General features: G+C 43.0%; 1 protein-coding gene across 5 annotated transcripts in view; it reads left to right on the forward strand.

The window, feature by feature from the left end:
• Window positions 1-367: 367 nt before the first annotated feature.
• The window catches only part of LOC129824242 (sterile alpha motif domain-containing protein 11-like), a 113,068-nt gene continuing 98,913 nt past the window's right edge, over window positions 368-14,522 (forward strand). For 2 of the 5 annotated variants that reach the window (XM_055883724.1, XM_055883743.1), the window contains exons 1-2: window positions 370-1,169; window positions 2,772-2,863. In XM_055883724.1, coding sequence (XP_055739699.1) covers window positions 704-1,169; window positions 2,772-2,863 — 558 coding nt within the window. In that variant the 5' untranslated portion in view covers window positions 370-703. Of the gene's footprint in view, window positions 1,170-1,320; window positions 1,451-2,771; window positions 2,864-14,522 lie in introns of those variants that run through there. The other 3 variants (XM_055883734.1, XM_055883762.1, XM_055883753.1) reach the window with 3 other exon arrangements.

Consider the following 14,522-nt stretch of genomic DNA (forward strand, 5'->3'; position numbering starts at 1 on the left):
TACTGTTTATATTTAGGAACAGGAGTTTCACGATACATTTGAGAGGAACCGGAGCTCAAGCAGTAGAACGTTTGAGGTACCGGTAGGCCTACTCAGCTCGGTTGAGCACATGCCCAAGTCAAGCACACCTAATAAACCATACAATACGTTATTGCCTGTGTTGTTCAGGCTATTATTCAAGTAGACAGTTTTGCGTCATATCAGCCCATTGGAAGGCACGGAGGACAACAGTAACTGTAAACATAAATAAATAAAAAAAAGTTAGAATAAGAGATACCAACATCATAACAATACTGTTTAAAAAATAAACTAAACTGAAGAGCACATGGGAAGGTGTCAATGATCATTGTGGATAACGACATAATGTGATGTCCACGGCTAAGGACTGGTCACTCCAACATGTCAGGTATTAGTAGCGCGAGTCCGATTAAATGTGGTAGGCAGCACTGCGAGAACCCCATGCGAGAGGAGCTGTGAGTGTTGCGGATGAGAGCGCTGCGGCTAAAAGAGCTGTTAACTAGTGAATGGCAATCTCTCGGGGAAGTTCAACAGACCACTGTCACAGAGCAACACGGGAGCCCTGCGTAAAGCAAAGTGGCGCGTCTTCAAGATTGGGGCGATTGACCAACTCCGAAAAGAGGACACACAAGTTGGGTCAGACTAGCTGCTAATCACTTGTTACCGGCGCTTCGCTCCCAGTAACATGCCTGCCATCAAAAAGGAGAGACTGGATGGGGACGATATGGCATTGGCTGCCTTCAACCAGACCGAATACCTGGCCCCTTTAAATGCCACCACTATCCCCGTGGTGACCCCGCATCCACCGCAATACGACCATTTATTCGCCCATCACCGTGCGTATTTGGGGCTCCACGACTCGGCGCTGCATCACCACCACCAGCAGCAGCACCTTCACCATCACCCGGACGACTTAATGCTGGAGAGGTTTTCCTCAATCCCCGACTTTCAGCCATTTTTTGACAACGGGGAACCATGCATCGAGGTGGAATGCGGGGAGAACAAGGCTTTACTATACATTAACAAACTGTGCCAAGGTAGTAAGGGACCCTCAATCAAATACCGGGGCGAGTGGCTCACCCCGAATGAGTTCCAGTTCGTCAGTGGAAGGGAGACCGCCAAAGATTGGAAACGAAGTATAAGGCACAAAGGTAGGCAACAGCAAATATCATATTTAAATAGTTATTTTTTTTTACAGTAGGCCTATGTTAATTTTAAAGGATGATACCTAATTGAAGGTTTTTGTCATTTCTTTGGTGAGAGGAAATTCTGTTTCCATGGGTTGGTTCTGCGTTTTGTAGTTAAAGGGTTATACTCAGCAATATGCACCAACTACAGTGCGTAAGGAGAGATGAGAAAAGGCGCATACATCGCTGTGTCTTCACAGGCAGCGACCATTCTCAAAACGGGGCGTCAGGAGTCGTGGACTAAGGTGAAAAACTTTCATATTTAGGGTTCAGTAATGTTAAAACATTATATGACAGTTGATTGACGTTGGGGGGTATAATTCCGTTGAGTGTTGAGTGTAACAGCAGGCTAAAAGGGTGTTGACAGCTCAACAGAACAGAATGATGTTGGCAGGGAATTAAATTATTTTAGGCTACTAGAAGTTGTACCCTATTCCTTACTCTTTTGGTTATTTCAGTTGGATTATGGTTGATTTGCAACTATCCGAGATATCAACCTGGTCCCAGTGGTAGACGTATCATAGTAAACGAAAATGGTGTTGCTGCCTCAATATAATAGAATGATCTTGAATGCGGGGAATTTAATGATTTTTAGGCTACTCTACTCGAAGTTGAAGCCTATACCTGACCCTTTTGGTTATTTCAGGTTGATTATGGATGAGTTACAACTACCCGAAATATTAACCTGGACTCAGGGGTAGACGTAGCATAGTCAACTAAAATCCGTGATACTCAAATGAGTAGGTCTATGATATGTTTGATGTTATTAGTTGGCTACTATTTTGGTTTGAAAAGCTTTACAGTGGCTCAGGCAAAATACAGTTATCAGTAGATGTTTATGAAATGATTTATAATAAGAATAATGAATGCTATAGCTGTTTACTTATTATGGGCCTATTTGACTAATTACGTGTTATTGCACTGGCTGCACACACAGTTGTTTTTGAACCCCACCTTAGCCGAGGTTACTCATACGGAATTGACACGCATTGCCCCAAGTTCTGTTGGATGAGGGTGTAAAGATGATATGAGCCCAATAATGGATAGTTTCATATCTGAGTTTAGATACAGTGTCACTAGCCTATGTATACATATGTAGACCTATCTTACCACACGGGGCTCAACTAGAACTCATCAGTAAAACTAACTAAACTAAGGTAATTTGGTTTGACAAGCTGGCAATTCCAAAAGTAATGTTTATGTAGTGCTTTGGCTCTGGAGTTGTGATCATTCAACACTGATCCAAGTTTAGTGGTGCACAATTCAAAATAAAAAACGGTTTCTATTTCCCTTTGTGTGCATTTCAGGTGTAGACTCTGATAACATAGTCTTAGATTCACTATACAAATATAGCTAAGGCTACTGAAGATCGAGTCATTTTATAATCACCTCCATAGTATAATTGATTTACAGCTGCTGAATTCAGTGGGTGCTACAGTCTGTTATTTCTTATTGCTCATTCTCTCTCTCTCTCTCTCTCTCTCTCTCTCTCTCTCTCTCTCTCTCTCTCTCTCTCTCTCTCTCTCTCTCTCTCTCTCTCTCTCTCTCTCTCTCTCTCTCTCTCAGGGAAAAGTTTGAAGACCCTTATGTCCAAAGGAATCTTACAGGTACATCCTCCAATCTGTGATTGCCCTGGGTGTCGAATTTCGTCTCCAGTGGTAAGATTATGGTTCCATCAGCCTTTCAATTCTTACATCTGTTTTCTTGATTCATCATTGGTTTCAAATGTGTATGTTGCCATGCTGAACTCAATTGGCTGTGTTGACGAATGGGCTAAAAGCTTGCTCTCAGCTGTGTTTTATTTTAATTGAAGACACAGTAACTCTGTGCAGCATTGCTCTTTTGAAACTTGTTTTATTGATAGTTAGTAGAGGGGAAAGGAAAGAGGGCACAAGGTCTTATTAAATGAAAATAGAGTTATTTGTGGACAGTTAAAAGGCACTCTAGAGCACCCCCCACACCACGTATATTTCTATGGGAACAAGCACTGTTCATGACACAAACTGTTCACACCCCTCTTGTTGGCACAGAGAATATTTTGCAGGTTTTAAGCTTATTTCCAGCAACTATACACATTTTGTCATGAGGTGCAGAGAAAATGTTTCAACTTTAAAGCTAATTTTCTTGCAATTCTATGTCTAATGTGTATTCTTGTGATATTTGAGTGACTCAAACATTACAATAAAATCTATGGGCTAAAAAATCTAACTAAAAAACGTTCGCTGACATGGACCAGTTGATCTGGACATTTCTTACAGGTTATAAATATCTCTCTAATGTATGTAATGACTGACATGACAAGAGGAACTGATGATGCACTACCCAATTTAGAAATTGCACCTTGTGCATTCTATTATTAAAACTTTCAAGAGTAAGTTGAAAGCTGGACTGAGTTCCTTAAAAAAAAAAATATATATATATATATATATATATATATATATATATACTTATATACTGTATATATATACAATATATACTGTATATCTGCAGCACCAGTCAAAAGTTTGGACACACGTACTCATTCAAGGGTTTTTCTTTGTTGTTACTATTTTCTACATTGTAGAATAATAGTGAAGACATCAAAACTATGAAATAACACACATGGAATCATATTTTTTTGTTGTTGATTCTTCAAAGTAGCTACCCTTTGCCTTGATGACAGCTTTACACACTCTTGGCATTCTCTCAACCAGCTTCATGAGGTACTCACCTTGAATACATTTCAATTCACAGGTGTGCCTTCTTAAAAGTTAATCTGTGGAACTTCTTTCATTCTTAATGCGTTTGAGCCAACCAGTTGTGTTGTGACAAGGTAGGGGTGGTATACAGAAGATAGCCCTATTTAGTGAAAGACCAAGTCCATGTTATGGCAAGAACAGCTCAAATAAGCAAAGAGAAACAACAGTCCATCATTACTTTAAGACATGAAGGTCTGTTAATCCGGAAAATTTCAAGAACTTTGAAAGTTTATTCATGTGCAATCGCAAAAACCATCAAGCGCTATGATGAAACTGGCTCTCATGAGGACCGCCACAGGAAAGGAAGACCCAGAGTTACCTCTGCTAAAGAGGATACGTTCATTAGAGTTAACTGCATCTTAGATTGCACCCCAAATAAATGCTTCACAAAGTTCAAGTAACAGACACATCTCAACATCAACTGTTCAGCGGAGACTGCATCAATCAGGCCTTCATGGTCGAATTGCTGCTATAAACTGGTTACCAACGTAATTAGAGCAGTAAAAATACATGTTTTGTCATACCAGTGGTATATTTTTTTTTTTATCGTTATTTTACCAGGTAAGTTGACTGAGAACACATTCTCATTTGCAGCAACGACCTGGGGAATAGTTACAGGGGAGAGGAGGGGGATGAATGAGCCAATTGTAAACTGGGGATTATTAGGTGACCATGATGGTTTGAGGGCCAGATTGGGAATTTAGCCAGGTCACCAGGGTTAACACCCCTACTCTTACGATAAGTGCCATGGGATCTTTAATGACCTCAGAGAGTCAGGACACCCGTTTAACGTCCCATCCGAAAGACGGCACCCTACACAGGGCAGTGTCCCCAATCACTGCCCTGGGGCATTGGGATATTTTTTAGACCAGAGGAAAGAGTGCCTCCTACTGGCCCTCCAACACCACTTCCAGCAGCATCTGGTCTCCCATCCAGGGCCTGACCAGGACCAACCCTGCTTAGCTTCAGAAGCAAGCCAGTAGTGGTATGCAGGGTGGTATGCTGCTGGCGATATACGGTATACGGTCTGATATACCACGGCAGTCAGCAATCAGCATTCAGAACTCAAACCACCCAGTTTATAAATATACATATACACTGAACAAAAATATAAACGCAACATGCAACAATTTCATAGATTTTACTAAGTTACAGTTCATTGAAGGAAATCAGTCAATTGAAATAAAGTCATTAAGCCCTAATCTATTGATTTAACATGACTGGGAATACAAATATGCATCTGTTGGTCACAGATACCTTAAAAAAAGGTCGGGGCGTGGATCAGAAAACCAGTCAGTATCTGGTGTGACCACCATTTGCCTCATGCAACACGGCAAATCTCCTTCGAATAGAGTTAATCAGGCTGTTGATTGTGTCTTGTGGAATGTTGCTGGATATTGGTAGGAACTGGAACAGGCTTGCGTACACGTTGATCCAGAGCATCCCAAACATGCTCAATGGGTGACATGTCTGGTGAGTATGCAGGTCATGTAAGAATTGGAAAATGTTCAGCTTCCAGGAATTGTGTACAGATCCTTGCGATATTGGGCCATGCATTATCATGCTGAAACATGAAGTGATAATGGTGGATGATTGTCATGACAATGGGCCTCAGGATTCCGTCACGGTATCTCTGTGCATTCAAATTGCCATCGATAAAATCTATTATTTTCGTTGTCCGTAGCTATTGCCTTCCCATACTATAACCCCACCGCCACCATAGGGCACTCTGTTCACAATGTTGACATCAGCAAACCACTCGCCCACCGACACCATACAGTAGAAACCGGGATTCATCCGTGAAAGCACACTTCTCCAGCATGCCAGTGCCCATCGAAGGTGAGCATTTGCCAACTGAAGTCAGTTACGACGCTGCATTGCAGTCAGGTCAAGACCTTGGTGAGGACGACGTGCGTGCAGATGAGCTTCCCTGAAATGGTTTCTGACAGTTTGTGCAGAAATTCTTCGGTTGTGCAAACCCACAGTTTCATCAACTGTCCAGGTGGCTGTCCAGGTGAAGAAGTCTGATGTGGGGGTCCTGGGCTGGAGTGGTTACACCTGGTCTGCGGTTTTGAGGCCGGTTGGACGTACTGCCAAATTCTATAAAATGACGTTGGAGGCTGCTTATGGTATTGAAATTAACATTCAATCTCTGCTCAAAGCTTTGGTGGACATTCCTGCAGTCAGCATGCCAATTGCACACTCCCTCAAAACTTGAGAGATCTGTGGCATTTTGTTGTGTGACAAAAATTCACATTTTAGAGTGGCCTTTTATTGTCCCCAGCACAAGGTGCACCTGTGTAGTGATCATGCTGTTTAATCAGCTTCTTGATATGCCACACCTGTAAGGTGGATGGCTTTTCTTGGCAAAGGAGAAATGCTCACTAACAGCAATGTAAACAAATTTGTGCACAACATTTGTGAGAAATACGCTTTTTGGAACATTTCTGGGATCTTTTATTTCAGTTCATGAAACATGGGACCAACACTTTACATGTTGTGTTTATATGTCTGTTCAGTGTTATATTTTAGTAACTATCACACCCCCCCTGCCGACCCCTCACGACCCACAGTTTGGGAACCATTGGTTTAGAGGGAGTGTGCAATCAATATATACTCGATGATCCATTCTGATCTGCCTTTTGTGACGTAACTTATTCAGAATATTGGTCTTAAATGCTCAATGCTTTGGCGACGAGTCCTGATAGTTTCATATCATATATTCCCGACAGCCTGTCATATACAGAAACTCAAGTCAAATTTAGTGTATATAAGGTTTTTATTCAACTGGCATTTAGTTAAACTATCACCAAGCACTGCAAAATGGAAATGACTAGTTGGACTACAACGCTGTTCAATATAAATTAATTCTGTCATTCCTCACAGATGCTAACACAACATTGACATCAACACTGGCTCAAATTACTACATGAAGCGCAGAATGAATAGGACAATTCTAGACAAAGTTAATAAGTAATATGAATGGGTGACTAGCCAGGCTCCCCTTGCTAGATTGATCTAATTGTCATGGCTCTAATGTCCTTTGCTGCTGTCCCTCACCTAGCTGTTGCACCGGGCTGTGTTTGCCCTGCGGTGCCCGTTTGGCTGAGCTAACGACATCATGCCATGCAGGCTGTGAGGCGTCACAGGCATGGCGTCTGTGCCAGTGTGCCAGCTTTGAGGGAGTTCTTCGCCGGCTCACCGCGGTCGAATCTGTTCACACAGGTGCGCAGTGTGTGTGTGTTTTTTTATCGCTACGGAGCGCATCTGTCGTCGTTCCCAACCGCTAATCTTGAGGGAAGGGCGTAAGAAGCTTAGTGAGCTACTGAGCGTGGCTACTGGTGATTAAAGTGTGGCGAAGCACGCAAGGCAAAGGCGGTTTAGATAAACCGGAGTTGTTTGAGTGATACAGGTAAACCGGGGATGTTTTTCAGAGCCAAGAATACAGATATACACCACCACATAGGGTCCATAGAAAATACATTTCAAATGGGATGCATTGGCCAAAAAAATGCGGAGAATATAGAAATAGATGAGTTTTGGGGAAATTCAACATATATCATTTTCAGATATGGATATAAGTTAATAGGTGTACTGAAGTTATAGCATGTTGGCTTCACTCTGTAGGCTAAATACGTAGATGCTACTGCAGTTAAACAGAGGCACAACACATATTGTTAGGGTTGTCTGCAAATTGTCTTTTAATTTTCTAAATGTATGTCCTTTTTACTGACAGAAAAATGTACAGTCATAGAGTGACATGACTCAAGAACCTTGTCATGAGTTTCCCTTCTGAGACCTGACACAAAAGCCTATTGTAATGGTATTGTTTGTTGCAGTGTGCACACCTCCTTGTTGCCCGTGCCTGTTGTTTGCTTAGCCAGAAGTGGCAGGCTTTTCTCTCCACAGACGTGCTTGTCTGATGGGTTGTGATGGTTGCTTATTTTCTGTCTACTGCCTGGGGAGCAGTGCGGGTGCCTGTGAATTGTTGTCACGAACGAAGGCTGTGATTTTAACAAACCTGAAATGACTGCCAGAAAAACACGGTGTAGGTCACATACATGGTATCATCATATTTATGTCATCTGTGGCACAGATCCATTGTAGATTGCCTCCTGTTTGACATTCAAGTAGCAGAAAGTTGCACAAAGTGGCACAGGTTGAAACCCATGAAAGTCAGTGATGTAGTGGTAAAAAAAGAAACAAAATGGGGTAAACTATGAACACCAGTTGGCGATCGAGATTAGAACTGTATTGTTTGATTGCATTTTCATGCAGGTCTGTAGGGAATGGCTAATGTACTTTTCTATAGTTCAAAATGACACAAAATGCACATCAGGTCATCTCTCCCAAAATATTGAAGACATTTATATTTATATTGAAATATGATATCTTATCAATTATATTCATGTTCTTAGTATCCCATGTGAGCTGCACTGCAATTCAGTTTTCTGTGTTGTAAACTACTGAAGTACGCTAGTCTAAAAGGCCCTTAGTTGACTCTAACATGTGTTTGATAAGATTACAGATTTTCTCAGGGGCCCCCATTTAAACCACTGTACTACTAACCTCTCTCTCTGCTAGCTTCCTCTCGCTGTGTGTCTCCTTTGCTTCCTGCATTGCAGCCTTCCTCATCACTGTCTGTCTCACTACTTACTCACTGTAAAGCAAAGTTATTTTGTTCTGAGAACTCATAGGAGCTTTTGTTAAGATTATAGCTATCTTCATTTCAGTCAACTGTTCAGGCTCTGTTTAATGCTACCTTCTAACTTCATCCTTCTACCCAGCTGGTTATAGCTAGCTAGCTATCTGGCTAACAGTAGACAGAGCCCTTGAGCTAGCCAGATAGCTAGCCTTCTGTCTGAAATATCAGTGACTATTTACAAGTTGTACACTCACTCACTGGTTAAAGAGATACTTTGGGATTTTGGAAATGAATCAATTTATCTACTTCTCCAGAGTCAAATTAACTCTTGGATACCATTTTTTTATGTCTCTGTGTCCAGTATGAAGGAAGTTAGAGGTAGTTTCGTGAGCCAATGCTAATTAGCATTAGTGCAATGACTGGAAGTCTATGGGAATATGCTAGCATGCTCATTGTCAAAATCCCAAAGTATCCCTTTTAATTACCAGAGATTCTCACATGACCCATTATATTAGGCTATCGGTGTTAGCCTACCGGGGTATATCAGCCAATATAGGCTAGACTTAGTTTGAAGAGAGCAGAGTTGGAGCAAGAGCAGACATTTGCACTTTCTCTTGATCTACATTTTACTTATATCCTACTTTTTAGGAGCGGAATGATTTTCAAATAAACACATATGGCTGATCAATATGTATTTCTAGGCAATGTAGTAAACTATAGCTTAGTCATATTTAGGAAGTTCATTTCCTTGGTAAGATAACTGCCCCGTGCTTCTCCGCCCATGCAGGCTATAGTCTAATCTTTTTAAATGAGACCACACGTGCACCTGGTCTCGCACGACCAACGAGAGGAGGGGTATGGCTACAGAAATTCGAAGCAGCAAGAAGGATGAGCGCTGACACACTTTCTCTTGGGCTACGTTTTGCATATAGGATATAGCCTACCTTTTAGGAGTGGGCACGGTTTGCAGGCAGAGACAAATAAATGGATCATCAATATTTATTGAAAAGGTGCAACGTTCACACGCCATGGTATGCGGGCGTTATGCCTTTTCCTTTCCTGTCATAGTCAAACGTTTTGATAGCAACACAATTCACGTTGGTTGAGTGCCCACAACATTATTTATTTATGGACACTGTAGTACTGTTGCCTAATCATATTTTAGTTCATTTCCTTGGAAAGATAACTGCTGTGCGTCTCCGCCCATGCATTTAATTGAGACCTCACAAATAGCCTATAGACGCACTTTGATCTCGCATTCCTAACTAGGAGAGGAGAGGTAATAGGCTACTTAACTGGAATCAGTGAAAGTGTTTGAATAATGCGATTTTAATACAATAGATAGGCTAACGCATACAAAGCAAAAGATGACCGTTTCTAAATAATCTGCGGGACAAAGCAATATTTTCATCCTCAAATTGTCTGTCTGACCGCCTGCTCCCGCCCGTAGCATGAAAAATGCAGACCGCTCCGCAATGATCTCTGTCTGGACCTGCAGGCCTCTACCTTAGATTATATTCAAGAGTGGTGTCCTGTAACAGTAATACTGACCGACTTAACGTAGAGTTAGGATACTAGTGATCGAGTGATGAAGTAATAAGTCCATAGCTATATGCATGGCAGGCTGACTGTGTGTGTGAGAGATAGAGCGTGCGTGTGAGCTTGTGTGTGTGTGTGTGTGTGTGTGCTCCCGGGAGAGCCGGGCTTCCTCCGCTCTGTTATTTCAGCGGAACCAACGGAGGCCGGCAGGAAATTACACTCTCCTCCTCCGGCTCGTAAAGATCTCCTCCAATCAGGGGGCTCCCCCTCTCCTGCATCCTGACCACAGTGAGAGAATGAACAACACACACACATGCACGCAGGCACGCAGATGTACACACACACAAACTAACACACGCACATCTCCATGTTAGGGACTGTGGGAGATGACTCTTACTATTATTACATATACATCCCTGCCTAGGAATCTATTTTACCACCAGCCATCACCGCAAAATCACGAGCCTCTGTCAATCTACTATCCCTCATAGTATAACAAGTTGACCTATTCTATTGGTCAGCTTGTACATAAATAAATAGCCTACTCTAAACAGACTCTTAGAGAGTTGTGGGACAATAGATTCCAAATTCATACAACCAGTAGGGCTAGGCTACATTAAAAAAAGTTAAAAAGCAATGAGTCTGATGAAACAGATCAGAACGTTTAGCTCAATATGTTGATAATAATATATTTTTCAAATTCTAAGCGCAGCAATGTACACCAGACAGTACGCTAATCGCAAATGTTCGTTCCATAATTAAATTAGCGAAAAACACCATTGTCAAAAAGGCCCCGCACATGCGATCAGTTTCATGTGACAGAGATGAAAATATCAGTTCGGAAATTTTTAAAGACGGGAGATATGCAGCAACTAGCATGCAGCAACTAGCATGGGTTGCTAATGTGACTAGCATTGTGCTTTTGGCTACTGGACAATGAAAGAAAGTTTATATAAAATAATTGCCTCCACATAATTGGTCTGATTTTGGCTAGGCTATTTTGAAGCAAGGTAAGACATGCCTCATAATATGTATTAAAATGTTCAGGTTTTAAACAATTAAGTATATCTTTTCAAAATGCACACCTCCACATAATTGAAAAGTGGTGTGACGTGTCTTGCACTGTCTGACAGATTTTCAGCTCAAAGGCTCTGTATCTGTAAGCTGTACGCATGTGATAAATAAGATACGAATATACTGTACACACCTACCAATTTAATTCCACTAAATGTTTTAATTAACCAATAGACTAATAATCATGACCAGCCAAATATATTTTCATCGACTAGTACTTCCATTAATGAATAGGCTAAAAAGCATAATTTCGCAATGGGATTTTTTCTTTTTTTTCCCGGACAATTGGCCAGCGGCAATTTTATTTATCGGCCTTTAATCTTTTTTTATCGGCCAAAATGGAAACCCTGGTATGTGTGGGTGTATGTGCGTGTGTGTGTGCAAGTATGTGTATGCACAAACATGTGTATGTATTTTTGTGAGTGTGTGTGGGTGCTTTTGCTGTGTGCAGTGTGTGTGGGTCCCAGTGTGTGTCCCACATGGCACTGAGGCTATGCTACCATGGCAACCACAGGATCTGTCTTCAGGGCAGAAGCGACGCGTGGTTCTGTACTCTAGTGTGTTTCTTAGTGAATTGGCCAAATTAGAGAATGACTGAGTCTTTAATGATTTACTTATCTACTTGGAGTCTTAACTTTGGGTGGCCACAGTGCTAGGAATCAATACTAAAAGTACAACTTATTGGCAAGGTTACACATACTGTAACTCAATTCCACACTCCCTCACACAAACACAGACAACACACAACACACACACACGCACTCGCACACGCACGCAGGCACACACACACGCACGCAGGCACACACACACACACACACACACACACACACACACACACACACACACACACACACACACACACACACACACACACACACACACACACACACACACACACACACACACATACTGGTAATGCTGTGTGTGTTTGTGTGAGAGAGGGAGGGATTGTGTTACACTATGTGTAACCTTGCCAATAAGTTGTACTTTTAGTATTGATGTGTTTGTGCATGTTTGTGTTTGCAAATGTGTGTGCATTTGTCGGGGTGGGACTGTGGGAGTTAGCTAAATAAGGTGAACTGCCTGTCTATCAGCAGAGAGAATTATGGAACTACTCTCTCCTTCCAGTGTGTGTACAGACGTCTGACCTCATCTGATAGCAGAGTGGTCGAGTGATATCATCCTCTTTCTCTGTCGCCTCTTTACACACTGTGTGCTTGTGTGTGCACGTGTGTGTCTGTGTGTGTGTATGTCTGTGTGTGTCTGTGTGAGAGAGAGGTAGGGAGTGTGTTACTCACTCAACTCAGTGTTTCTCAAATGACACAATAGGCAGACTAGTGTGATTGAATGGAAGATATAATGCTAGAAGAAAAAGACACATGAATATACAGGTTTGGGTAAATTTGTTTGTATACAAAAATATTATTTTCAGACGTATGAGGCCTTCTCAGTGGCATCTTTTTGTTTGATTCTGCAGAACTCAACCTCGCTGCACTTTCTTCCATCCCTCTCCCTCTCTCTGTTAGCCTCCCCCTCTTACCCTCCCTCCCTCTGTTTTTGTCTGGGGAGAGAATGGCGGAGTCATTACCTGTCCATAAAGCTGTCCTGCGGCTTCCTTGGCGGGCCTATCCAAACACACACGGAGAGAAAGAGAGAGCGAGGGAGGGAGAGAAAAATCGAGGTGCTGGCATGCCTGGCTGCACTACCACTGACCTCCCAGCGCTGCCCCTGCCCCCCCCCCCCCCCCCGCCCCCCCCCTGTCCCTCACCCTGCGTCGCTCCACTGGGCCGCAACCGCCCGCTCAGCTCAGCTCGTGGGGTGGGGGCGGAGAGGGCGGTGTGTGTTTGAGGGATGTGGCGGAGGAAGGGGCGCGCCTGGTTGCATGCCTGTCCTTCCCTCAAATGTTTTTTCACATCTCCTGGCAATGAAAAACTTAGTGTTGCCTTGCCATTATATATCCCCCCTCCACGCACACGCAGACACACACTTTTATCACAGTCTTTTCAACTGTAAAATATAGCCTGCATTTATACACTGAGTGTACAAAACATTAAGGACACCTTCCTAATATTGAGTTGCACCGCCCCCTTTGCTCTCAGAACAGCCTCAACTCGTCAAGGTATGGACTCTACAAGGTGTCAAAAGCTTTCCACAGGGATGCTGGCCCATGTTGACTGCAATGCTTCCCACAGTTGTGTCAAGTTGGCTGGGTGGTGTGTTGAGTATGAAAAACACAGCAGCGTTGCAGTTCTTGACACAAACCAGTGCACCTGGCACCTACTACCATAACCTGTTACCCTGTTACATACCCCGTGCAAAGGCACATCTTTTGTTTTGCCCATTCAACCTCTGAATGGCAAACATACACAATTCATGTCTCAATTGTCTAAAGGCTTAAAATTCCTCATTTAACCTGTCTCCTCCCCTTCACCTACACTGATTGAAGTGGATTTAACAAGTGACATCGATAAGGGATCATAGCGTTCACCTGGATTCAGCTGGTCAGTCTAATGTTAATGTTTTGTACACATGTGTACAATATGGTGAAAAGGAGGTTGTTATCTGAAACTAAAATCCGAATGCTTCTTTATTGATCGATTTATTTATTCGTGGTGGGAAGGGTTGCATAATTTGAAATCCCCCCCACCTAACATCCCATCTAAAGTACAGAATTGTAGACAAATTCATTTATAGAAATGTCAGAGTGTCTTAGCGGGTGAGTACGTGAGTAAGAGATCGTGGGGCTCAGCATAAACAAAAAGGATAGTGGAGTGTGTTGCCCTATGTGAGTGTGGCAATGACGGCCCCTTTCCCTCCCCCTTCTCTCTCTCTCTCTCTCTCCCTCCCTCTCTCCCCCTGTCATCTCAACTCCCCCTCCCCCTCCGCTAATGTTCGCGCCAAGTCGGCCCGCCATGCCGCCTCCGCACACATACGCACACATGCACACGCACACACACGCTGAGAGGTAACGGCAGACAGGCGCGTGACTCATTAGGCATTCGTCCCCCAGGGAGAACGCTGGGGGGGCGCGTGCAAGAGAGAGAGTGCCGCAGCTGCAGGAATGTCACGGGCGGCTACTGCTGGGTGTGTGTGTGTGTGTGTGTGCGTGTGCGTGTGCGTGTGCGCGTGCGCGTGCGTGTGCGTGTGCGCGTGCGTGCATGCTGGTTTGAGCCAGCGGCAGGGTACTGCACCTTTCAGGAAATAAGGCAGAGAGAAGAAAACACATTACTATCCTATTCCACAGAGGCTTCATTTAAGGTCTGGAACAAGCTTAGTAAAATAACGCTTTTTCAGTAGTCTTAGCTGATGTTAAAAATACAA

Source organism: Salvelinus fontinalis, chromosome 2 (genome assembly GCF_029448725.1).
Source record: "Salvelinus fontinalis isolate EN_2023a chromosome 2, ASM2944872v1, whole genome shotgun sequence".
Lineage (NCBI taxonomy): Eukaryota > Metazoa > Chordata > Actinopteri > Salmoniformes > Salmonidae > Salvelinus > Salvelinus fontinalis.